Here is a 24,915-nt window from a genome sequence, read left to right on the forward strand (position 1 = left end):
TCTCGTTTCCCCTGCTCCCACTCCCCATTCGCTCTGTTTGTTCTGTGTATTTTTCCTGTATTGGGGTGGGGTGTAGCACTCCCCGATGGCAGCGCCATCTTTGCTGTGGCAGGGCCCGCCTGTGCCACCTATGTGGGGGCGGTGGCCTCTTTGGCCCCTGCATCTCCCGTGACCCCATAACCATTTAAATTACTGACCCAACAGCTTGGGGTGAAGTGCTACACCCACCTCACAATGACCATGGAGGCTTGCGTGAAGGCTCTGACCGGGATTGTCGGCCCCTTGGCCATAGTCACAGCCTTGAAAATATATGGGAAGGCCGTATTCTTTTTAAAGAGCGAGCGGGCAGTGCACCTCACCCTCAACAAGGGGCTCCTGGCGGTGGACCCTCTGGAGGCCACCGCCCAGAGGCTCATTTAATCTAATGTCCCACCCTTCATCCCCAATGGGCTCCTCCTCCCCCATCTTTGTCATCTGGGGGAGGTGAGGTCGGGGGTGGTGCCTATCCCACTCAGCCTAAAGGAAGCGAGCCTTTGTCACATATACTCCTTCCAGTGCCAGGTTTTTGTTCAGGGAGGAGTGCACAGAAGGGTGCTTTGATATTTCCCTTGAGGAAGCCGCCTACCGCATCTTTTGGTCGGTGGAGGGCGTGCCATGCCTGCAAGACGGTGGGGCATGTGAGGAAGAACTGTCCCATCTCCAGGCAGCCGTGGCTGGCACAGCCGTTCCTCCCCCTGCCACCACTCCATCTTGCCACCGGTAGCCACCACCATCTCGGCTGCCGGCAAGGCAGGGGAGAAACCTCGCGCCATAAGAAGGTGTGGACACCACCTGAATGCAGCCCCCCCCCGCCAGACCCTCCAAACCCACCCTGATCCCCAGACACCTGTAAACACAGGCTCGGGAGTAAAAACATCATCCAGCCCCAGAGACGTGTCTGCGCATCTTCCCGGGCCTGTGTGCACCATGTGCTGGGCTGGGCATTGCCCCTGTGTGGATTCTGAGGTCCGGCCGTGATGGGACGTGCTACCCTAAGCCGATGATCTTGCTAAAGAGGGTGGACCTTCCCAAACCCCGGAGGGCGGAGCATCCAGGGGATGCTGGATGAGGCGGTGGGGGCCTCACAAATGGAGGTCTCCCCTGCCCCCAGCCTACCCCGGAAGAGGCGCCATCCCTCAGAGGGGGGGACCTCGCTACTTACGAGGTGAATTGTGTTTCCTGCCCCCCAATGAAAAGGTGGTGGTGTCTCCGCCCTGTAAGTCCTCGCTTTACCCTCTGGGGGGAGCCCAAATCCCCGACCCCTTTCTGCAGTCCCATGAGTAGGGCCACTCAGGAGTCGGTGAGGGTATCGCCCTTACGGTGGTGCCCCACCCCGACCCACCTTGTACCCCAAGATGCCATCTGGCCCACCAGGGGACTGTGGCAGTCCCTTCATGGCCCTGACCGCTGGGTCATAGGGCTGCAGTGGCGAGGAAGGCCTCCCCACTCCATCCCAACCTTCAAAGCTGGGCACATCCGTCCTAGGTCCGGGCCTTTTTCCGGACTCACCGGGCAACCTGGTGCCTTGGTGGGAGCGGGGCTCTGAGCCGCCACCACCCTTTGGCCCATATCCCCAAGAGGAGACAATAGAGAGGACCCCTCTGTGCTTGATCCTGGCGGTGGGATCAAGGTGGAGGTGGAGCTGACTGGCAGCTCCAAACCAGCCCTCATACTCAATACGGGGGAGGGGTTGGAAGCTGGAGTCGACGACATGGAGGAGGATGGGGTTTCGGTGATGAGCATCAGGGATGACTTAGAGTCATTGTTGGGTGAGGTGGTGGATCCCCTGGTGCCCCCCACTGATTCTCCCTTCATCCCTTTGCGGGAGCTCCAGGATTTTTTAGCGCGTAATCGCGGTCACCGAGACAGGGTCCAGTCGGCCCTGGACTGGTGGCATTCTTTTCCTCTTGTGTTCTGGTCTGCCCGCAAGGCCCTCAAAGCCCCTGGGCTATACTGGAATGATAAGAGGAGGGTCCACACGTTTCTCGCTGGGCTCCTGAAAGAGAGAAAAGATTAAAATAGTCCTGTCCTTCTTAAACTAGGCAGGGTGATGGTAACACATACTTCTGACAATGAAGACTGCCATAGCTAGCCTCAACATCAACAGCAGCTGGGACATACAGCACAGGTTCCAGGACTTCTCTGTGCTCAGGGACGGCAAGTATGCGGTGTGCTTCCTGCAGGAAACCCATACCATTCCGGGAGACAAAGCTACGTGGCTCCCGGAGTGGCGAGGAGGTGTCTATATGAGTTACCTAGCCTCCAATTCTGGCGGGGTGGCTATCTTGTTGGCCCCACATTTTCGGCCGGAGATCCTGGGGGTCAAGGAGTTTGTGCCAGGCCGGCTGCTGCACTTTACTGTGTGCCTAGGGGGTGTGGTGCTTCACCTTGTGAACGTGTAGGCTCCGCTAGACGTGTAGCAAGCGAGCTTCTTTGAGGAAGTGACCACTCATCTTGACTCCATCGACGCAGGTGAGTGCATTGTCCTCGATGGTAAGGTGGGGTGGGGTGGGATTTCAACTGTACCCTCGAGGCCAGGGACCATCATGGTGCACGGCACCGCACGCTAGGTGCGAGTAAGTTTCAGACCTAGTCAGGTCCTTCGGTTTGGTGGACATTTGGTGACATATCCATCCTGACTCTAGTATTTTCACTTTCACGTTGCCTGGAATCGGACCGTCCAGACTCAATCGCCTTTATGTTTCCAAGGCATTCGTGTCCCGTGTTCCATCGGCTTCTGTGCAGCAGGTGCCGTGCTCAGACCACCATCTGGTGTGGGTGGAACACATTCCATTCTGCGCTTGGACGGGGTCCGCATACTGGCACTTTAACAACCCGCTGCTGGAGGGCAAGTGGTTTCTGGACTCGATCCGTCGTTTCTGGGTCGGCTGGAGAAGGAAGCGGGAAGGATTCCATTCCTTGAGGCTATGGTGGGACATGGGCAAGGCTCTCATCCACGTCTTCTGTCAGGAGCATGCGAATAGGTGAAAATCCAGGGTAGAGGAGTTGGAGAAGGAGGTGCTCGACCTGAAGGCACGTCTCCGTCAGCCCAATGTGGACCCAGCCCTGCGGCTGGCATACAAAGAGAAGAAGGGCGCGCTGTGGGACCTGCAACTCATCAGGTCTCGCGGCACGAACATGAGGCCACAGATCCAGTTCCTCAAGGACCTGGACTGTGGCCTCCCCTTCTTCTACTCTCTGGGGAAAAAAGGCATGGGGTCCGTCAGCAGCTCCTTACGCTGCTCGCTGACGACGGATCCCTTATCTCGGATCCGGAGGGCATTAGGGCCATTGTCAAAACTCTGTTCTGCCCTGTTCTCCCCAGCTCCATCCAGCGAGGACACTCAGAATTTTGTGGGAGGACCTGCCGCAGGTCGGCCTGGAGGGCGCCGGAAAGCTTGACTCTCCTATAAGTCTCGGGGAACTGACCAGCGCCCTGGACAGTCTTTCCAGGGGCAAGTACCTGAGGCTGGATTGGCTGACCGTGGAGATCTTCAGGGCATTCTGAGACATCCTGGGGAACGACTACGCTGGAGTCCAGGGGGAGAGTATCACTGCTGGGGCGATGTCCTTCTCGTGGCGCAGGGCCGTGTTTGCCCTGCTGCCAAAGAAGAGGGATCTCCACCTTTTTAAAAACTGGCGTCCAGTCTCCCTGCTCAGCACGGATTATAATATCTTTGCCAGAGCAATGCCCGGGCCAAACCATCTTTGATAATATCCATCTGGTCCGGGACATCATCGATTTTTCCCAGAGGAATAGTCTGTCAAGTGCCTTCCTGTCTCTTGACTAGGAGAAAGTGCTCGACCAGGTGGATCACGAACATTTAATAGGGACTCTGTGAGCATTCAGGTGCAGGACGCATTTTGTAGCCCGGATCTGATTTCTGTATGATGCCACAGAGTGTCTAGTTAAGGTTAACGGATCCCTGTTGGTGATGGAGTTGCGCCTGCGCAGCAGTGCAGGAGCAACATCCTGGACCAAGGTCTCCATGGCAGCCATCATCCTGCCGGTGCATTGGCATGCCGGCGCTATCAACTCAGCCTGAAGGCGAACAGACTCCTCTATCGTGCCTTTCAATCTGGGGATTGCAACGGACATCCCTTCCTGGTGTTCCCGAGCTTGCCTTTGCAGCTCCAGCAACTGTGACATGACCGAGCTCACAGGCTCATCATCTGACCCGGATTCAGCAAATCTCCAGCCTCCAGCAGTCCTCAGAGTGCCAAACACCTGGGAAGTGCCTGCCGCCACCTGCTGTGGATCAGACAGTGCAATGCGCTCATTAGATTGTGATCCTGAGGCTACTCTAAAGCTAGCTCCCACCGAGGTGTGTCTCTCTGCACTGGTGGAGGGTGTGGATGAGCGCTGTGACGGGACTTCAAGTCAGGTGCCTCCAGATCTTCAGAGGTTTCTTTGGGGCTTTATTGGAAGCATGGGTCATAGACTCGGTCGACTGTTTCCCAGATATGCCTGCGGAAGCAAGGGGAGATAACTAGTGCATGGCAGAGGCCTGTGAATCAGGACACATCACTCACAGCATGGTTGTCTGATGGATGTTGCACTGCTGGATCCTCACTTGGTAGAGCACCGCCGACCTCACCATCAGCACAGGAATGGTCCAGATCCTCGCCAGCCAGCTGGATGGATCTGTTTTCAAAGCCCATGAGGACCTTGATTTCAGGCATTCCTCCACTGGTCTGCTATCTCTCACTCTTGTGTGCCAGCTTGTCCTGCATGAATAGAAATGGAGAGAGTGTAAGCACAATGCCTTCCAGGCCACATGATAAGTATGCCTGGCATGTGTGACTGGTGAGTGGTCCCATGGACAGGATGAGGACAATGAAGGCGTGTGTGGGAGAGAGAATGGTGATGTTCCTTGAACCAGCAGGGAGTTAGGGCCCTTTGAATGTGTGATGGGTTGTGAGTGCGAGAGCTGGGAGTGATGAGAAGAGTGACTTACCCTGGCGGAACGCAGATCATTCATCCTCTTGCGGCATTGGGTGGCTGTCCTCTTCTGAAGGATGTTGGCGCTGACCACTGCTGCCACCACCTCCCAAACCGGATTAGTGAGGTTGCTGCCCATCCTGTGGCCAGAGCGGGGGGTAGAGGACATCGCGGCGGCCTTCCACTGCAACCAGCAAGCACCCCAGGAAGGGGTCACTGAATTTGGGGTTACTGTCTTCTTTGCTTTTGAGGTGATCTGTCACTTGGAGCAGTCCTGGTCCGTAGACATGAAGTTGGCTACGCTCTGGTATGCTTTAAATATGGCACCCGGCGTGCTGAAGCGGCGAGGTGATGGTGTGATGGCCGATTGAGACCCTGCCCGCCATGGAAATGGCATATTTCCTGGGAACGCATAATTAATACGATGGGTTTGGGATGATACAGCGTGAAAAGCTGCCATTGCGGCCGGCGGATAAAATGTCGTTTTACCCATGCGCTACCGCACTTAGTGCAAATCTGGGACGATTCCGCCCTCTGCCTCTATCATGAGGGATTCTAGTCTTCACCTTTGAAGATCTTGCCTTAGAATTCTCTCCATAGGTCACTCCAACTCAGACTACCTCAATGATGGCCCAACTCACAGGATTTCAATCTTGCCTCTTGAGATGCCATTTGCCTGCATTCCCAAATCTGCACTCAAGCACCAACCCATAAGCACAGTTCTTCAGCTGCGCCAAGCAGTCACTACTGCTCCGAATGGAGCAATGGTCTGCAGCACGGATCTTCTTAGATCTTCAGGGCTTTTTCAGAGCCCTCTATACTTAAATCCTAATTGCGGCCTTTTTCCTGCCTGGAGCTCCTCTCTGATTAACTTAACTGGGACCTCTTCCTGTCCCTGTCCCTTGTCTGGGACTCTTTTTTTGGGTTGGGACATCTCCCTGTCCCCTGCCTGGGACACTTGTCTTCAATAGTGGTCTGCTCCTAGTCACATGATCTGTGTTTTCACACCATTTTCTTTTATGCACAGGCGCGCCGGCCCAAAGAACTTAAAAATGCACAACTGCACATGTGCAGCCCGCTCCTGGTCTGCACATGCATGGAAACTCCAAGATCTGTTGGAACTTGGAATTCCTGATCCCTGCTCTCAGCTCCAAATAGTTCTCCATAAGTTCTGCGGATCTGTTTCCTCAAGCTAACTTGCAGCACAGTAGCACCCTTATCATGCTGAACTGTTAAATCAAAATTATAATCTTGATGACAGCATATAAATTACTGCAGACTTCAAGTTGTCTTTGTGTAGAACCCTCTGGGCTGAATTTTATGACCTTTCAAGGGCAGGATGGTAGGTGGGAGGGGGGAATCTTAAAAATTTGGTGCCATGCCATACCTGCCCATCCCTGCCTCTGCTTCAATTCCGCCAGCGGCAGGGGAAGTGCCAGGGGGCTGTCTGCCAGTGCGCCAATTGAAGTTGTTAAGTGGCCAATTAATAGCTATTTAAGGGCCTCCAGCCACAGCTATTCTTTACCCACGGCATAGGGAGGGGATCACCAAGTATGTGGCCGCCCAATGAGACCTGGAAAGCTGATAGCTAGGCAAGGGGGCACGGGGTGCCTCCTTTTCTGACCTCCTTTTCCAATCGGAGCCTGTCCCCTCCCTAAAGTCTTCCTACCCCCACACTTCTACTCCCCCACAGCCCTGTCCACCCAGGCCCCTCCACACCTGTCAGCACACTTTCCTCAGGGACTGGCTGCAGTTTCAGCTGGGACCAGAGAGCTACTAGCTATTTGATTGGCCAGCAGCTTTCAGAGGTGGAACTTCCTCCCTGAGGGAGGCAGAAGTCTCTCCTCAAGTCAATTAATGGTCCAATGGTTATTAAGTGGCTGTGGGACGAGCTGGCCAAGCGGGGGCAGGCACGCCCCCAACCTTTACATCGAGGAACATGGACCTTGCCCTAGCATTTAATTCAGCCCCTTGTTTATTGGTAACTACATGATAATATATTTTAAATGTTGTTGGTAGTCCCTAAGCTGCCACAAAGTAGCAGAAGGAAATACTCTCTAGCTCACTAACTGCTGCTTAGTGATGTTTGCAAAGAAAACGAGCATCTTGATCCATGTACTGAAATAGATAAAGTGGATCAACTATACTACATATATTTAACTCACCCTTCAAGATAAAAGGGCTAATAAAATAAATGAAAAAAACTATGATCATAGAAACGTTGGTTACAAAAACAGCTTGTTTATAGAGTCATTTAAATCAAGTTCACATAAGGAACAAGAGGGAATTTTTATTGCCCTTCCAGTATGAGGACTTTGCTGTTTGAGAAATATAAGCACAAAAAAGTCATACAACAAAGATTATTTGAAGCTTATCCTTTTAGTACTTAAATTCACCAGCCTTGTACCCAAACTCCTATCATTTTGATGATTCAACTACTTTAAATGGTAGATAATTCCAGACATTTCTCACCTGTTGAGTAAAGACATATTTTTCTAAGCTATGTTTTAAATAGCATTTTACTAATTTAAATATATTTTCCTTTGTACTTATGCATTAAATTCTGCACGGGATTCGCCTTATTTCAACCTTTTGATGGTTTCTATAATCTCAGTGGGCTATCTAGTGAACAAATATCAATATAGTCAGAATATCCTGATCTCATCAGAACATGCAAAAGCGTGATCATTGTTTTCCTATTTTTACCATCCCTGTAGAGACCGGTAATTTTTCAAAAGGAATATTAATTTCCTAGTGACCGAGTGAAAGAATTGCACTACAAAGTTTCACGACTTTAAATCAACATTGACCAAACATTACTTAGTCGGCAACTAATACACTAAACTACAGAAAAGATACTTTCCTGATTAACTAATTAACAGAACTGAAAACCACATGCCACATGTTAAGGCATACTCTCAGCAGATAAACTTGTAGTTAAAGCCCCAAATTCCTCCCAGCTATTCAACAGCATATCTCCTCCCTGCCATACCAGGGAGAGTCTTCCAGAGCCCTTTTAAAAGTCTCTTCATTCAATCACCTGAGTATAATCGAATCAATTTCCAGTGTCAAGGCAACTCTGGCAACTGTTTGGTCTTTAAATCTCTGCAAGTTCCATCTCTTCAAACAGTAAATCCTTTCACACTAGCCTTCTGCCTGGAGGTGAACACAAAAACAGTCTCTCCTCTGCTAGGCACAGAACCAATGTTTCTAGCCTTCCTCTTCAGCATTCCCTGTCTGACGAGACTGAGGCCGGGAGTTTCCGCCCTCAGCATGGCGGGAACTGCCACGGGGGATGCGGTGGGCCAGCCAAAAGTCCATTAATTTTCGGTGGAACTGGAAGATCCCAGTGGCAGGCAGGGCAAGAAAGTCCCATCCTGAGAGTCTATTCAGTAAGACCGCCTGCCGCCTTTCATGTAAAAGTGTGAAAATTGACACTTAAGTTTCATCTTTGGGGTACCCCCCAAATCCGCCCTGGATTGCTCAGAAGTTGCGGCCCAATATGTTTTGAAAAGGTTTGGACATAAAATTGGAACCTTGATCCGACTGGATTGGTAATCCATATAGAGTAAAAAATTGGGTTAACTTCTCTCCTATTACTTTAGCTGTAATTGTCCTTAAAAGGATGGCCTCTGGAAATTGAATTGTCATATCCATAATAGTAAGGATATACTGGTGTCCTGCTTTTGTTTTTGGTAACGGCCCCACACAGACTACTGACACCCTACTAAACGGCTCCTCAAAAACTGGTATGTGAACTAAGGGTTTGCATATTGTGGTTTTTCCACCATTTGGCACGTAATGGAATGTTTTACAAAACTGCACCGTGTCCTCGTGTAGACCTGGCCAGTAAAACTGCCAGTTTATCCTCTCTCGAGTTTTCCGTATCCCTACACGTCCTGCCATAGGAATTTCATGTGCTATCCTTAATATGTCTTTATGATATTTGGGCGGTACCACTACCTGATGAACAACCGTCCACTCTTCATCTGCAGGTCTGTGAAGAGGCCTCCAATTCCTCATTAGATTTCCATTTTCAACATAATAACATCCTGGAATTTCCTTAGCTTAAACTTCAGTTTGGGCTGATTGTGCTACCTTTCTTAAACACCGGATCGACTTGTTGAGCCTCATCTAGAGAAGATTTATTAAACATTTCTTTTGGATTATCTAAGTCTTTAAAGAAAGTTTCAGCTAGTCAAATATCTGGCTGTGGTATCACTTTGACTTCCGATGATGGACTTTGTTTCGCCATTGTTCGGGTCATCACATACGAAGGAAAAATTCCTGGAACCTTTTCCCGTAATTGCTCCACCTGTTTAACCTCACTTGGGCTTTCTGTAATTATGGGAGAAACTACTACCTTTGCTCCAGCTAAATCATTTCCCAAGAGTAAATCAATTCCTTCTACAGGTAACCTCTGAACAACCCCTACCGTCACTGTCCCAGACATTAGGTCACACTCCAAGTGCACCCAGTACTCTGGGTGTATTCTCTCCGCAATATGGATCATGGATGGGCTCTCCTCAACTTTTTATCTGGGGGGAAGGAAACCACGGTCCCCGGTAAAATTCAGCCCAGCATGTGAAAAGAAACTTTGCTTCTGCATTTCTTTTTATTTGTCTTTGCTCTCACTTTCTTCCCTCTTTCATGTCTTGAACAGGCACATGAATTGGAAATTGGGTAGCAAAATAAATCTTTATAATTACCATACTTACATCAAGAATTGAGGTTCCTAGCAGTACAAAAGCATTCAATTTCATGTACAAGAAATAGTTACAAAGAAGGATTGCATGGTCCTCTTTACCTCCAAGTATCAGATTAAGAAATTGCTGAAGGAAAACAAAAAGAATTGAAGCTATTATTTGTCATTCTTGAACTTAATGTGTTCATAACTATTACTAAAGTGCAAGTTGCTAACACTTAAAAATCCTACATTTTTGGATATTGATAGCTTGTGCCTGAAGAACAAACGGCCATGAACAAATAACAAAGATGTATACAGTACAGCATGTGTACAGCCTTATTGTGAAAACATCATTGGGTTCCTACCATTACTCCTCATATGTTAAATATTAAGTAACAGTTATGAACAGTATTAAATAATGTTTTTCCTCTTAAAATATGTAACATCTATATCTAGTGTTCTACTTGCCTGTGATGTCAGCCAAATATTGCAGGAATCTGAAACACCTAGGTTATCTGGAAGGTATGGAATCAAGGACACAAATCTAGCTATGAGATTCTAAAATGGGAAAAAGATTATATATGTGTTGGCAATATTTCATATAATACAAAGATTAATTGTTTTTATAAGCACTAATGTAACTATTCATTTATTTTGATAGCTGCCAAATGATTTTCATTGTATTGTTAATTTAGGAGTTAATAAATAAATATAGTAAATTTCGTCAGAGCAATTAATGTAAGATAGTGATCATGGTCGATAACTTGTTAAACTCAACATATTTTACAAAAACTCAATAATTTCCAAACTGAGTAAACGTATGAGCTAACAATTACTCAGATGAGAGTTATAAACTGGCAGGGAGGAAAGGATGAGATGAGTGGTAAGGTGGGGAGTGGAGAAAAATCAGGCCAGATGAAGTTTCGGCGCTTTTGAATATCCGATTTCAACATGGCTATTTCATAATAATTTTACTCCTGCATTTTTTGTCACCAATGCACAAGTAGGTGTGGTGCACCTACATCAATTTGACTTCAAAGATGGAATTTGAAGGAATTAGGATTTTGTACAAAGATATGACAAAGTTTAAAAATGGACTCAGGATGCTTAAAGGCTTCATCTGATTTAACAATGCATCACTTAAAGTATTGCTGGGTGCACTGCAAAGTCAGAAGGAGCTAACCTTCCTAGCAATAGAAGGAAGAAACATACTACTGTCACTGTGAAGATGTAGTTGGAGGTGGCTGATGAGATTAGTAGCTGAAACACTGTGGCAGATTCCTTAGTCCAGCGTAGATGTGCTTTGATGACCTGGTCAGGAGGGTACAGGTGCAGATTCATCTCTCTGCTATAGTGTAAAGCAGGCCCTCTCATTTTGTCTTGTCAAGTGTACTCCATCTCATCACTTTTCACACACACTTAAGATTAAAGGATACTTGTTTACTTCTATGCATTTCCTCACATTCCCACTTATCCATCCACCACTGTCACTCATGCCAATCCTTATGCAATGTGATGCATATGCCTGACAGTCACCTTCACCAGATGCACTGCATCCATTGCATGATCACATGCCCGTACAGGCCTGTTCTTCCCCATTCAAGAAGGCATAAAACACAACAGAAAGGGAGCAAACTAGAGGTGGCCCAGCACAGATTATGCAGCTGATGGCTGCAAGGAAAAAGTAGTGAAGATCAATGGTGTCTCTGCATTCCTGAACATCCAACGCTGGGTCTCCACAGCTGTCTGGTGAAGAATTAGATACCTCTGACACGTATCTCATACAAGACTCGGTAATGTTGACTTAATTTCAGCAACAAGTGAAAAATGATAAGCCTAATTATGCTGATGGCTTTTGCTACATTACCAATGCCAGCTCATATCCATTTCTTTGCTCCTCCAGCAACTTCACAAAGAGCAGCATTCTGTCAATGTTCATGACAGTGATTCCTCAGAAGATCTGATTCCTTCTGAAGGAGTATCGTAACAGGCAGAGTCAACACAGTTTTATGAAAGCGAAGTTGTGTTTGACAAATCTATTAGACTTTTTTGATTGTGTAACTAGAGAGGTAGTAAAGGAGGGACCAGTGAATGTAGTATATTTGTATTTTCAGGAGACATTCAATAAGGTGCAACACAACAGGTGATTAGGTCATATTGGATTGGAGGTAATATATTAGCATGGATTGAGGATTGCTTAACAGAATACAAAGTCTAGGAAAAAACAGATCAATTTTGGAATGGCAGGGTTCAACTAATGGAGAGGTTTTTCCTCATGTCAGTGTTGCTTCTTTTGCCAATTATCTTAATCACTTTCCCCCTGGATATCGAACTTTCCATAAATGGGAACAGTTTCATGCTATCAGCCTATTAAGACAGAGATTTATAGATTTTTGGGGACTAAGGGAACCAAGGGATATGGATATAGAATGGGAAAGTGGAGTTGAAGTCAGTCACAATCTCATTGAATGGCGAAGCAGACTCAAACAGGCCATATGACCAACTCCTGCATGTATTGGCAGAAGTTTCTGAGCCCGTTGGCATCGTGGCAGGCATGATCAGACAACATGACAGGAAGGCCAAAAATTGGTTTCACGATGTAGTGAAGCCAGTTCACAATTGTCCACTTCTCCACACATTGGGAACTTCATTTTAATACATCTCATTATAAGCCTTGCTTACTGGAATCATACCCCCATGCTGGATCATCGGACATGTCGGCGTGTTGAACATAATTGATGTGCGCCTGGCAAGCTGCACTTCACTCCGGACTTTGAGGCTTGTTTGCCTACCTTGCATCGGGCAGCACTCATGGTCATCAGCACAGGCTTCGCAGTCTGCACCACATCATTTTTAGGGGGGCTCATGGCAGGTTTCTACTTATGAGACCAGCCGTAAGGCGGGGGTGATTTTTCAATGGCTGCAGAGCTATGGCTGGCTTGGGGAAAGGGGAGAAATGGCCACAGGCAAGGGAAGAGGCTGCAGAACTAGGGCATTATTGGGGAAGGGGTTGCCCCAGGGTGTGTGCGCGGACACATGTTGATCTGTGCAAGTGGCCTCAAGAGGGTGAGGCCACTCAAGGAGGCAGTCTCCAGAGGAGATGAGGCCAGATGGAGTTGTGAGGGTGTGTGTGAGAGAGTGTGATGGTGTACCTTGAGCCAGCAGTGAATGAGATGCCAGTGAATGTGTGATGGGCTTGTGAGTGTGTGAGTTTAAAGTGATGAGATGGTTGCCTTACCCTGGTGGCACGGATGAGATAATTCATCCTATTTCTGCACTGGATAGCGAGCCTCTTCTGTATAGTGTTGGCCCCGACTACCACTGACACTGCCTCCCAAGCTGGAGTGGTGACATTGATGGGCCTCCTGTGGCCAGAGTGGGAGTAAAGGACATCGCGGCGGGCTCCAACAGTGTTCGGAAGGCATCACAGGGATGCATCAATGAATTGGGGGGCTGCAGTCTTCTTGCCTTTCAGGGCCATGTCTTCTGTGCAGCAGTTCTGGGCCAGAAGCACTGAGAAGTGTGCGAATGACTGCACTTTAAGGGCTGAATCTTCTGGCTGACGTGTGGGTGGTGGAGCCTGCACGTCAGCGCTTAAAATGTCGCGCGAGCATCCCGACATCACTGCGGGGCATCGCGATGTTTCGGTCAGCAAGCGCGCTATGCAGCGCGACGCGTGCCCGCCATTAATTAAAGGCCTTGTTAAGGCCATTAAGTGACCAATCAACCAGGATTTTGAGGGGCCCGTGCAAACTTTGGCTCGGCGCACGGGCCCAACGGGCAGGTGGGTAAGTGATTTTTTCACAAACCTCATCCAGTGGCAGGATGAGGTTTGATTTCAGTTTTAAAAAAGTTTACTAAAGTTTTTGTGTACTTCATTAACATGTCCCATCTCGTGTGACGTTTTCACATGAGGGGGACATGTTAATGATTTTTTTATTTTTCTACTTTTGAACTTTCACCACTTAGCCTCAGGGAGATGTGCACTCTTTCGCGCGCATGCGCAAAAGAGCACACTCTCACAGTTGGGGATTCCCCCCCTGCCTGCACGGGAAGGGCATAGCACTTTCCGTCAGGCGGGCCTTAATTGGCCCACCCACGTAAAATGGCAGCAGGGCCTGCCGCCGAGTCAGTCGGGCCCGCCAAATTCTGCCCTAAATGTGGCATCCGGCGTGAGGAAGCGAAGAGGTGATGGCACAGTAGGTGAATCGGAGGCCGCCCACCAGCAAAATGGCATGTTTCCCAGGAATGCTTGACTAATGAGGCAGGACTGGGACGATACGGTGTGAAAACCCGCATTGTGGCCAGCGGGTGAAATGTCCCTTTTCCCGCCCACTAGCGCACTTAATGCAAATTTGAGATGATTCCACCCTTTATCTTTTGTGCTTATGTTCTTCTGATGTACCATACTACCAGGCACCAGTACGAATTCTCACACTTCAGCGGGCCCTGTGAGGTAATGGCTTGAGTTTTCATCCAGTGACTCACAGTTCACAAGTGAGCATGAGCAGATACTGGTGGCAGGTGCAGCTGTGGACATTCCACAATGGTGTGCACATGCCTCTTGTGAGGGAATTGGTCTTGCTGGGTTTGTGGGTTTTTCAGGCGGATGCAGAAAACTACAACACCAAGCATTCCCGGGAGTTCTGATTCATGCACAAGGACAATTTACTCAAGTGGACACAAAAACTCAATCACGGGACCGGGGTTGTATGGCACAAAAACAAGCCCACGTGGCAGGTCAGTTAAGAGAAAAAATAGGGGATGAAGAAGAGGGTCAGCTCAATGCAGCTGAAGTGCTGCCATTAGCTCTGTGCAGCTGAGGGATCAGAGAAGCTCCGGGGGCCATTGGTAGTCCCTGCAGCTGAGACTTAGGGCTCAGGAAAGTCCAAGAGCAGTATTTGCTTAGTGCAGCTGGGGAGATTGAAGCTCAGTGAAGCTGGCAGTTGGGGCAAAGGAAAGCCCATGAGCAGTGAGGTTCTGCTTAGAGCAGCTAGAAGCTAGGATTGTGCTGATGATTAGATGCTGGGACGCAGCCTTGTGAATCCAGTGAGACTCAGTCTCATGAGAAGAAATTGAGTAATGGAGAGGTGAGCAGTCATTGGGGTAGTTTGAGTTGGAACAGTTGTTGAGGGAAATCAGAAGCTATATTGTCAAAACAAAGGAGTTGAAATTCCTTGTGAGGAAAACAGAGTTTTAAAGAATTTTTGTGACTCACAGTGATGCCTGACACCTAGGTGGGTTGCTGCGAAATTCAGGGGACCTGTCTTGGTTGGGTCTGCTATTTAACGTGCAGATTGTGGTGTGTTCAACCACAGTTTGCCTGTTAATTCATGTTTACCTTATATTAATTCCATATGTTAGAGTATAAGATAGATAGTATTGACTGTTTGCTTTGTTGACTCTTGTATGGTAAAAATTTCTTCTGTTTGTTTGAAACCATGAAATATTATGGCTGTATTCTCTTAATAGGCACATGGGAGATCAAATTTTGTCTACTTCAAACACTGGTTTCTAGTCCCTAGCCGGATTGAAGCAAAATTTAGGGGTCTAGCCTGGCATTGTAACACTCTCCAAGCTCTACTCAGTTGGACACAGATGGTGAACTGCAAGGATCATCGATGAAAAGGAGAATTATTGAGGGGCAGCAGCAAATCTGCAATGTACAGGAAGACCTATCACACACATCCTCTACAATAGAAGAGACTGTATGAGACCAGTTCAAACATTTGGTGGATTGATGATCAGGCCATTGCAAGAATGTCTGTCATGGAGAGAGTGGCCACGCTGTGGAACTTCAATTGCGCCTATCAAATCAGTCCATGCAGGCCATGACTGCAGACATGGTAATTTTGGACGCCAGCATGTCTTTCACCTTAAACTGAATGACAGAAATCTTATCCATGACTTTCCAGAGCCTCATTGATCTACACTGCTCAGCAGAGAGATAGTAGTAATGTGCTGCTGGCAAAAGAAATGGATGATGGCAAAAGGGACTCGCAAGTTCTATCTGCAGTCAACACAATCCCACGTCACAGTCATTGCTCCCTGAACCCTGCTCTGTCTCAGTCAGTACCCAAAGCGTTGCTACATTTTCCAGTGGCCGAGACTGCACCTGCTCAAGTGCAGGTGAAAGGATCTTTAATGGCGCCCTAACTGGCTCCTACACCCAAAGGTAATTAGTCAAGAACATCTCAATCATCAGAGCTGGCAACTGAGCAACGTGCCTCTGCCTATTTCTGCTAAATCTACAGTGGTTGCAACATAAAGGAGCAATAGGCAGAGGAAGAAGAAAAATATTCTAATTCACCACAGGTAGGCACATGTTTTTTGCTAAAATGTTGCATCATTAAGTTTCCTTTTGCTATCACCTCACATAAAACTTATTAATTTATATCACTTCCTAGGGTTGCCCATTCTTGCATACTAATTGTCAACTCAACTTTTCAGTTGCATAGTGATGAATCTGAAGACAAGAATTGATTAAATCAACTAGAGGGCACGCAATGGCTGTGTAGTTGGTTACAGGACTGCATTGGGTGAGTGTTGAGGGTAGGTTACAGGGAATGTGATGTGATAGATACTTTCATCCAGCGTGAGTGACCATCTGACTTTGAGATACTAGGGATCCTGAGCAGCAATGTGGGCAGCTGTTGTGGCCTTGGATGCATCATCTTTATCTTCCTCCTCTTCATCCTTGTCTTTTTCATGGGAATTATCATCAAATGTTGACTGATGAGTGCCTAGTTCCCCTTCCAGTTCTATTCCTCTCTGCTGCACAATGTTGTGTAGAATGCAACATACCATAATCATTCTAGAAATACTAACTGGCAAGTGTTAAAGGTGCCTTTATATCTGTATAGGCAGCTGATGCACATCTGAGAATTCCAGTGGCTTGCTTGATGACATGTCATTTTACCGCTTTTGGCGTTCATTAGTGGGGTTCCTCACAGATATCACAGTATCACAGCCAGGTTTGAAGGGTATATCCTAACAACTACCCCAAAATCAGTTTGTGGATAAAAACGGGTCAGGGAACTTGGACTACTGCAGGTTGAAAGCATTATGACAGTGCCCAGGTAATCTGATGCACAATCTTTTCTTGTGGTGGCACACCGGCTGCACGTTGATGTAAAATATCTCTTAGAGTTGATAAATACTCCTGGTTGATCTGGTGGTTCATGAATTGTCACATATACACAATCAATGACACACTGTGGAACGCACATCAAAGGTGTGCCCTGGAAGGAATTAAAGGCAAAAAATATGAAACAAGTGGTGAATTTCACAGCAACTGGCAATGCATGACCATCAGATCCAGCAGGAAGTAACTCTTCCAGGAAGCTGCAGATGTCTGTGACCACCTATCAAGCCACTGTAAGCCTCAAGAATCATTGCTCTTCAGAGAGGTCAAGGAAGCTGAGCTTCTGTCTGCGCACTTTGGTAGGTCGGCAGTGCCTCCTGAAAACTCGACCCCTCTGTTGCTCGATTACTGTTGTAACCCTCTCTGTTGTTCACTACTCTCAGCACAGCTTGACCTTGATGCTTTGGATGGCAACTGTTTTCCTTGTCTGTGGTCTACCTAAAGCTGCCATGATATCATCCATCCTGAAGTTTTATGCATTGTGATGGAATCCATGGTTGCAAAGCTTGTATTTTTTAAGATGGACTCTGACTGAAAAAGGAAATCGAAAAGGGAAACTAAGAAAGGAAACTGATCCTCCCAGTTTGTAAGGAAACTAAAACTGAAATTGCAGTTGGAAACCAAAACTTCTAGGAAGAATGAAACTGAATGAAACAGATCAATCCAAGCCCAGAAGTTGATGAGTCCGGTTGTACAGGACAGGCAAGCTGAAAAATACAGAGGCTAGATCCAGAAGGTAAGAATAAGCAAGATATAGTAGCTACAACAAAAACAGAATTACCTGGAAAAACTCAGCAGGTCTGGCAGCATCGGCGGTGAAGAAATCAGTTAACGTTTCGAGCCTTCATGGCCCTTCGGCAGATCTGTGCCATCCAGACCAAGTTCAGGAGGTTCTGCAGACGTGTGTCCATGGAACTTGGGTTGGTTGTACTCTACTGTTGCCTGGGAATCAGGTTACATCCTAGAAGAGGAGCTGAAATTCTTTGTGTAGAAGGCAGAGTTTTGAAGGACTTTGCGAGTTAATTTTATGGCCCATATGCTGAGGAGACTGCTGAGTCAGATCTATCTTAGCTGTATCTGTCAGTTCATATGTAATTTTAAGTTTTTAATTGACCACAATTTGCCTGTTAATTCTTGTTTAACTAATGTTGACTTTGGGTTTTAGAATAAAGGTGATTAACACAGATAGTGGCCTGAATTTTACCCTCGGGGTGCGCCTGAAGTCGGTGTGGCCGGAAATGGATGTAAAACCCGCACCCGGCCGAGTTCAGGCTATGAACATGATCTTACACTGGGTGGACAATTAAGGCCAGCATGAAACGCGACTGCCAGATATGTTTTCCGTGTGCAGGGGTGGGAACACGTCGGGCTCCTGGTCCAATGGGGACCCGGTGTGTGTTCAAAAAACGAAAGTGGCAGCTCTCTGACAGGAGTTGTGGGGGAGGCTGAGGGAGCTGTTTGGAAGCAATCCAACAAATGTCCTGGTGTGCAGTCATGGCCTCAGCACCTGGTGGTCATGGAAGGTGAGAGGGCAAGTCGGTGGGAACTCTGCCCCCCCTTTCTCAGATGAGTGCCTGGGGGTGCTGGTCGATGAGGTCAGTGCCAGGAAGCATATCCTAATGGCCAGGGACGGCAAGAGAAGCCGCCTCACCTGACCAAGAAGGCCTGCACAGAGATGGCCGCCCAGGTCAGTGGGCACGATGGCTTCAGTGCTGCAAAAGGTTCAATGATCTGCTGCGGTCAGCAAGGTTAAGTGCAGAAATGACATGGATCTGTGCAGAGAACTTTTGTTGGGTGCCCGTTGCTCAAATCATTCAGGGATCTAAGAGTGTGTATGCGAACTGACACTTAAGCCTGCCCTGCCAAGGCTTGGATGTGAGCACGACTGGCCTCAGTGCATTGCAGGGCGAGATATGCCACAGTGATACAGCCTGCCGAATGCCCTGGGGGAGAGTGGGTGGGGACCAGGAAAGGACCTTCAGGGAGGCGGAGCAATAATGAGGCTATTTTTCCCTGTCAGGAGAAGAGGAGTCTTAACGCCGTGGACCACCACAGAATGGGTGGAGGAGTGCCAAATCTGTGCATCCTCATGAAGCATGAAGGCGATGCACTGAAGCTGGAATGCCACCAGCCAGCTCGCTTCTCAGATCGCGATGGGGCAGGGGTCTCAAATGAAGGTAAGAGTGCAGGTGACAGATGCATGTGTGGTGGGTACTGGAAACATAAAGGGATCCTCTCATCAGAAACTGAACTGTCATAGCCAGAGTCCAGTGAAGCTCCAATTCAGATGGCACCATGCAGCTGGTCTCAACTGTCTCCTCAGCCCGCCTAGCATGCATTGTGAACTTTGATAATTGAATGTACTGATCTTTCGCCTTCTTCCTGCAGATGTGCCATCCACAGGAGCCATCATCAACCCTGAGGACCTCCCATTGAGCTGAGAGGAAGACATCACGCTTGCACCAGTGTCACACCGTCTCTCTGAACCTGGCACCAGCGCAAATACTCACACATTGGTGGGCATTAGTTATTTGCCTCCGTGGTTAATGCACAGTGGTGAGGGCACATTACACTCGCATGAGGATCTGGCAGAGGCAGAGAGGTCCTAGGGAGCAGACAGTGGAAGCACAACTGGAGACCAAGACGATGTTGCATCTGAAGCAGATAACGAGACTCTGGAGTCGTCCATTGGGCAGCAGATGTTGGATGTCCAGCGGGATGAATGGGGAGAACTGGCAGAGATTCATAAGGGTCTATATGCCATGATCTCCGTCATGGAGGAGTCCATGCATAGCATGAGTTCTGCATTGACCCTTAACAATAAGCGCACAGCCTCCTCCATTTAGAGAGTGGCGACTCTCATGGAGAGGCAGCTTCAGGAGCAGACTCTGGGGTTCTTGGGGTTTGCACTCGGACCTGCAAGCCCTCACACAGGCAGTGACCTCAGGAATTCACTGCCAGTGTGAGAGATGGATGAGGCACCTAGTCTCCCTGCTAGGTCCCCGTCCATCAATGGTGAGCAGGGAGGTGTAAATGCACCTCATACTGGCAGACGAGCTGCCTGTCATCTCTATGGCCTTTTCTCAGGGCGCTCTGGACAAGGACACCAGCTCCTCCACCCCTCTGCCAGTGTCCACTGCACCTGATGATGCCACAATGACTGAGGAGTGCCCAGCCATGGGGCTGAATGTACCCTCCCAGGCGGAGCCCGCTCAGGCTCTGGCGGCCAGTGGATGATCGCTAAGGTCATCAAGACCACCAGGTCAACGGGCTGCGTCCAACGCCACTGTCAGTGAGGGGGAGGGCGCCAAGACACAGCACCCACAGACGTAAGTTGAAGGCACCTTAGCACAACAGGGGTGTGTCACGGGTAACATTTTTGCATTAATTATTTTGACTCTTGTGTTAAGGATGGATGCTTTGTTTGCTCTTTGTTCATTCATGTGAAGTAACATAAACATTTATTTGAATTAAATGGGATGAGTTGGCTGGACGGTATGAATAGGTGCCAGATGCAGCACAGGCTTGTAAAAGTGTGCCGTTGTGTGGTGCTGGCGTACTAGGTTGGGTTCTCATTTACTGATTGTTAGCAAAGGAGACAGTGCCATTGGTTTGATGAGGCATCGATGCCTTGGTTGCCTAGCAGAAGGTTTGCTAGATCAAAGCATCCCTAATATCCCTGCCTCCATGATGGTTCCTGTCCTCTGCCTCCAGGTCCTCATCCTGCGCCTCCCCATGCTCTTCCTCTGAGCCATCACTTGAGTCAGCCTCCATGGTTTATGGAGCTGCCTTGCTTTCCTCAGCCTCCAGTGGGTCCCCCTTGCCAGAGCCAGGTTGTGCAGGACACAGCATGCGATGTCTATGAGGGAGACACGCTCTGAAGGATACTGCAATGCTCCCCCTGACTGGTCTAGGCATCTGAAGCACATCTTCAGCAGCTCAATGGTCCTCTCCACCACTGCCCTTGTAGAGGCATGACTCCTGTTGTATCTTTCTTCGGCCTCAGTTCTTGGGTAACAGATTGGGGTCATCAGCCACCTCATCAAGGGATAGCCCTTGTCACCCAGGAACCATCCATCCACTCGTGCAGGAGTCACAAATAGCCTTGGTACCTTAGAGTGCCTCAAGACGTAAGCATCGCGTGAGCTCCCAGGATAACGGGCGCAAACTTGGAGAACCTGTGTCCTGAGGTCACAGATGATCTGAACATTCATTGAGTGGAACCCCTTTCTGTTTATGAAAGCTCTAGGCTCACCTGCTGGTGCCTTGATGGCCACATTAGTGCAATCCATTACACCCCTGGACACGGGGGAACCCAGCCATCACAGTGAAGCCTCATGCTCTCTCTGCCTGGCTCACATCGTCTGTCTGGAAGTGGATGAACATGCGGACGTGTCTAAAGATAGCATCAATCATGAGCTTGACGCAACTGTGTGCAGCTGATTGAGAAACGCCGCACAGAGCCCACTGAGCCCTGAAAATAACCGGAGGCATAGAAGTTGAGGGCCACTGTGACCTTCAAAGCCGCCGGCATGGGTTGCCCACCCACACAGTTGGACCTATCATGTGACATATTGCTGTCATGGTGTCCCTGGGGAGGCGGAGTCTCTTGCAACTCTGCACCTCGGACATCTGGAGGTAGTTGGAGCACTGCCTGAACACTCTAGATGCTGGGTAGTGGCGTTTTCGTTGTACCCTCCTGCCTTGGCCTCCCTGCTGGCCTGGCACCAAGTGAGCCCGTGCCCTTCCTCTTAAAGGTCTGTCCCTGGGATGCTGCCCGTGCCCACCTGGCCTCCTCTCCCTCCTGCCCCTCTTTTCCTCTTCAGAGGAGATTCCACCAGCTGAATACACTATCCCCATTAGATGGGATGCAGAGGACCAGTGCCTTGAAAATGAAGGAGCACTTTGCTGTAGTAGTCAGGAGACCTTCCAGGCAAGATGAGGACCTGAGAAGCTGAAAGGCAAGCTTGACATTCAAATGAGATGCTAAGAAACGCTGGGACAACTCTGTACTTACACAGCAAAGAACTGGCGAAGAGAGAGAAAGTGCTGCTGCTCCAGGGACCTTTTATCCCGCCCGTGGGTGAGGAAAAGATTAAAACGTGAATTCCATCCACCTGTTTTGCCCTTGCGTCTAGGTTAAAATCACATGGGCAATGTAAAATCGTGGCCAACAGGCTTTATAATGACCTTAATTGGCCTTTAATTGTCGGTGGGCACTGCTCCAACTCCCACGCGTGCCTGCCGACTTCAATATTGCATGCGTGCGCGATGACATCAGGATGCATGCCAATGTCTTTTCCTGCAATTTAACGTGCATTCGGGTCGGACACGCACCCGAACTCAGAACGCAAGATTCAGACCAGTATTTAATATAGTAAAAATTATTTTATTTTAAACTGTTAAATATTGTGGTTTCATTCTTCCAGTAAACAACTGGGATTTTGGACTTCTTATTATAAACAAAATTACTGGTCTCTACCACAATCATAACAATGTAAACACTTCCAAACTTTAGCAATATGTTTGGGACTCCAAGAACTCTCAGCAAGTGATTTACCAGAGAAAACTGGGAATGCAGTTGTGAGCAATGAGCCTTTACTCATATTGGGACAGCTGTCATTTAACTGAGTTCCAGGAAACCCACACTAAAGGCATTAATTTTAATTGCAGCCAAAAGTTGAGAGAAGTACCCTCATTAACATGTTATTTTGAAAGACTGCCACTTGAGGTTGGGTTACTCAGTTGCACACAAACTTACCTCCATTGAAACTGGAGGTGGGTGCATTGGAGGTGAGAAATTTGGGGTTGGATTTGCCTATTTGATATTTTTAACCCATTCATGTTGCGCCCAGTTAGCTCGGTTGACTAGGGTGTGTAGCAGAATGATGCCAATGGTATGGGTTCAATCTATGTACCAGCTGTAGTCCATAGAGGCCAATTCTTTGCCTTGCCCCATGCTTGATGTGAAGTGGTGCCCCTGAAGCTAACTTGTCTCTCTCTAACAGAGATGCCTGTGATCCACAGTGAACTATGGCTAATTACCTTAACTAATTACCTAACCCACCCACCACGAACCACCTATACTTGGGGGTTAAATATCTAGTGCAGTGTGCCTTTAAATGATGCAAATATCTAATGACACTCCATATGAATTGCACACTATTGTTTTTGAAAGTATTTTTGACACTAGTTTCAAAATTGTTTAGAGGCTGGAATCTTGGCACTTATAGTTGCTAAAAAAATTGGGAGCAAATTAACTTGAGAAAAAAAGAGTCAGGGATTGAGGGCAATTAGTTGATCTGGACTGTTGTGAGCAGATGATTTTTTTTCAACTTCTCACCACATTGGGACCATCCTCTCTATCCCACCCTCTTAACGGAGTTTGGATATACATACATCTGGCTAAAGTTATACTTAGCAACACAACGCACCAGTAAGGCTCCTGCTTCTTGTCAAGTTTTGACAAGCCTGGGGGTTTGGTGTGCAGTGTTACCTGCAGTCAAATAAGAAGAATAACAGGTTCCATTGATAGATACAACCCCACATATCCCATCAGCCAAGCAGGCTGGCTAATCAAACATTAATTGTACCCTGGAACACTGCAATTCTTCCTAGCTCAGGTATTAAATTACAGGCTTTGATATTAACGACACAGCTGGGGAATGTAAATTCAGTTGTTGAAACAAGTGAAGAGGGCATTCAGTAGAACACATATCTCCGCCACGCTGTGTTAACTCAACGTTATTACAAATACTTTTTCTTGAGGCTTTTCTCTGCCTGGATTGATGCTCTGTAACTACAAAGCTGAAATAAAGAGATCTTTTTATTAAGAGCTTTCATCTCACTGAGAAGGCTTTAGGACAATCCACATTCAACAACTTGTTCTGAAACAGAATTACCTGGAAAAACTCAGCAGGTCTGGCAGCATCGGTGGAGAAGAAAAGAGTCGACGTTTCGAGTCCTCACGACCGTTCAACAGAATGGTGAGGACTCGAAACGTCGACTCTTTTCTTCTCCACCGATGCTGCCAAACCTGCTGAGTTTTTCCAGGTAATTCTGTTTTTGTTTTGGATTTCCAGCATCCGCAGTAGTTTTTTGTTTTTAACTTGTTCTGAAAGTTCTGCTCACATTTTGACAGCTGTAACAAATTTCACCACAGCAGCTGAGACAATCCTCAACATCTAAAACAAACACTATTCTAAAAAGAGAACCCACAGCATTCCAAAAAAAAGTCAGTTTGTCCTATTTCCCAATGTTAATGGATTCTTTAAAAAAAATCCAGGACCTGGATCTGCATCTTTGCCAAAAACTAATGAGTTCTTCCTTGGGTCATATGCTATCCATGTACCAAGTTTTGTTGAAATCTGCCCATTACTTTTTGAGATAGATTGTTTACAAACAGACAGACAGACAAACAAATGGGGCAGAAACATTACCTTGGCCCACCTTCCGTGGTGGAGATAATGCATCTGAAATTAAAAGCTAGTATCAGTAATGGTGACCATGAATCTAGCTGATTGTTGTAAACACTCACTTGGTTTACTAACATCCACTAGAGAAGGAGCTCTACCATCCTTACCTAATCTGGCCTATATGTGACTTTAGACCCATAGCAATGGGAGCAATTCTTAACTGTCCTCTGAAATGGCTAGCAATGTACTCAGTTGTATTCATCTATACATTCTGAAGGGTATATAGGAATTGGAAATAAATACTGGCAATGCCCATCCAATGAGTGAACTAAAAAAATGATCTACAAAGCAAGTTCACCTTCAGCAGATCGCACAACAATGACAAGTCTGATGGTGTGATTAGTGTCCAGATCAGGTCTGTTTTGATTGCCATGTGCATGTAATCTGTGGTTACCTGCACCTGTGGAAGCCTGCCAGAAATGTGATCCCAGTTCTTGCTCAGTCTTACTGTCTTCAGCACAAAATTATACACCTGTTGGTCCTGCAAGATAATCCATCCATTGCCTGTCTGCTGCATTTGTATGCTGCTGACTGCAAGACCCTTGATACATCTCCTGTTGCAACATGGAAGGAAAGCAAAGAAATTCAGATTAGTGGTTACTTACATGGTCAGTTTCTTTGGCATGTT

General features: G+C 47.7%; 1 protein-coding gene across 1 annotated transcript in view; it reads right to left on the reverse strand.

The window, feature by feature from the left end:
- LOC144694606 (protein CC2D2B-like) overlaps positions 1-24,915 on the reverse strand; it is a 108,520-nt gene that overhangs the window by 53,393 nt on the left and 30,212 nt on the right. Inside the window, exons 6-7 of the mRNA XM_078565206.1 lie at positions 10,137-10,226; positions 9,700-9,813 (exon numbers count right to left, since the gene is read on the reverse strand). Of these exons, the coding sequence (XP_078421332.1) occupies positions 9,700-9,813; positions 10,137-10,226 (204 nt within the window). The remainder of the gene's footprint in view (positions 1-9,699; positions 9,814-10,136; positions 10,227-24,915) is intronic.

Source organism: Cetorhinus maximus, chromosome 20, assembly GCF_964194155.1.
Source record: "Cetorhinus maximus chromosome 20, sCetMax3.hap1.1, whole genome shotgun sequence".
Lineage (NCBI taxonomy): Eukaryota > Metazoa > Chordata > Chondrichthyes > Lamniformes > Cetorhinidae > Cetorhinus > Cetorhinus maximus.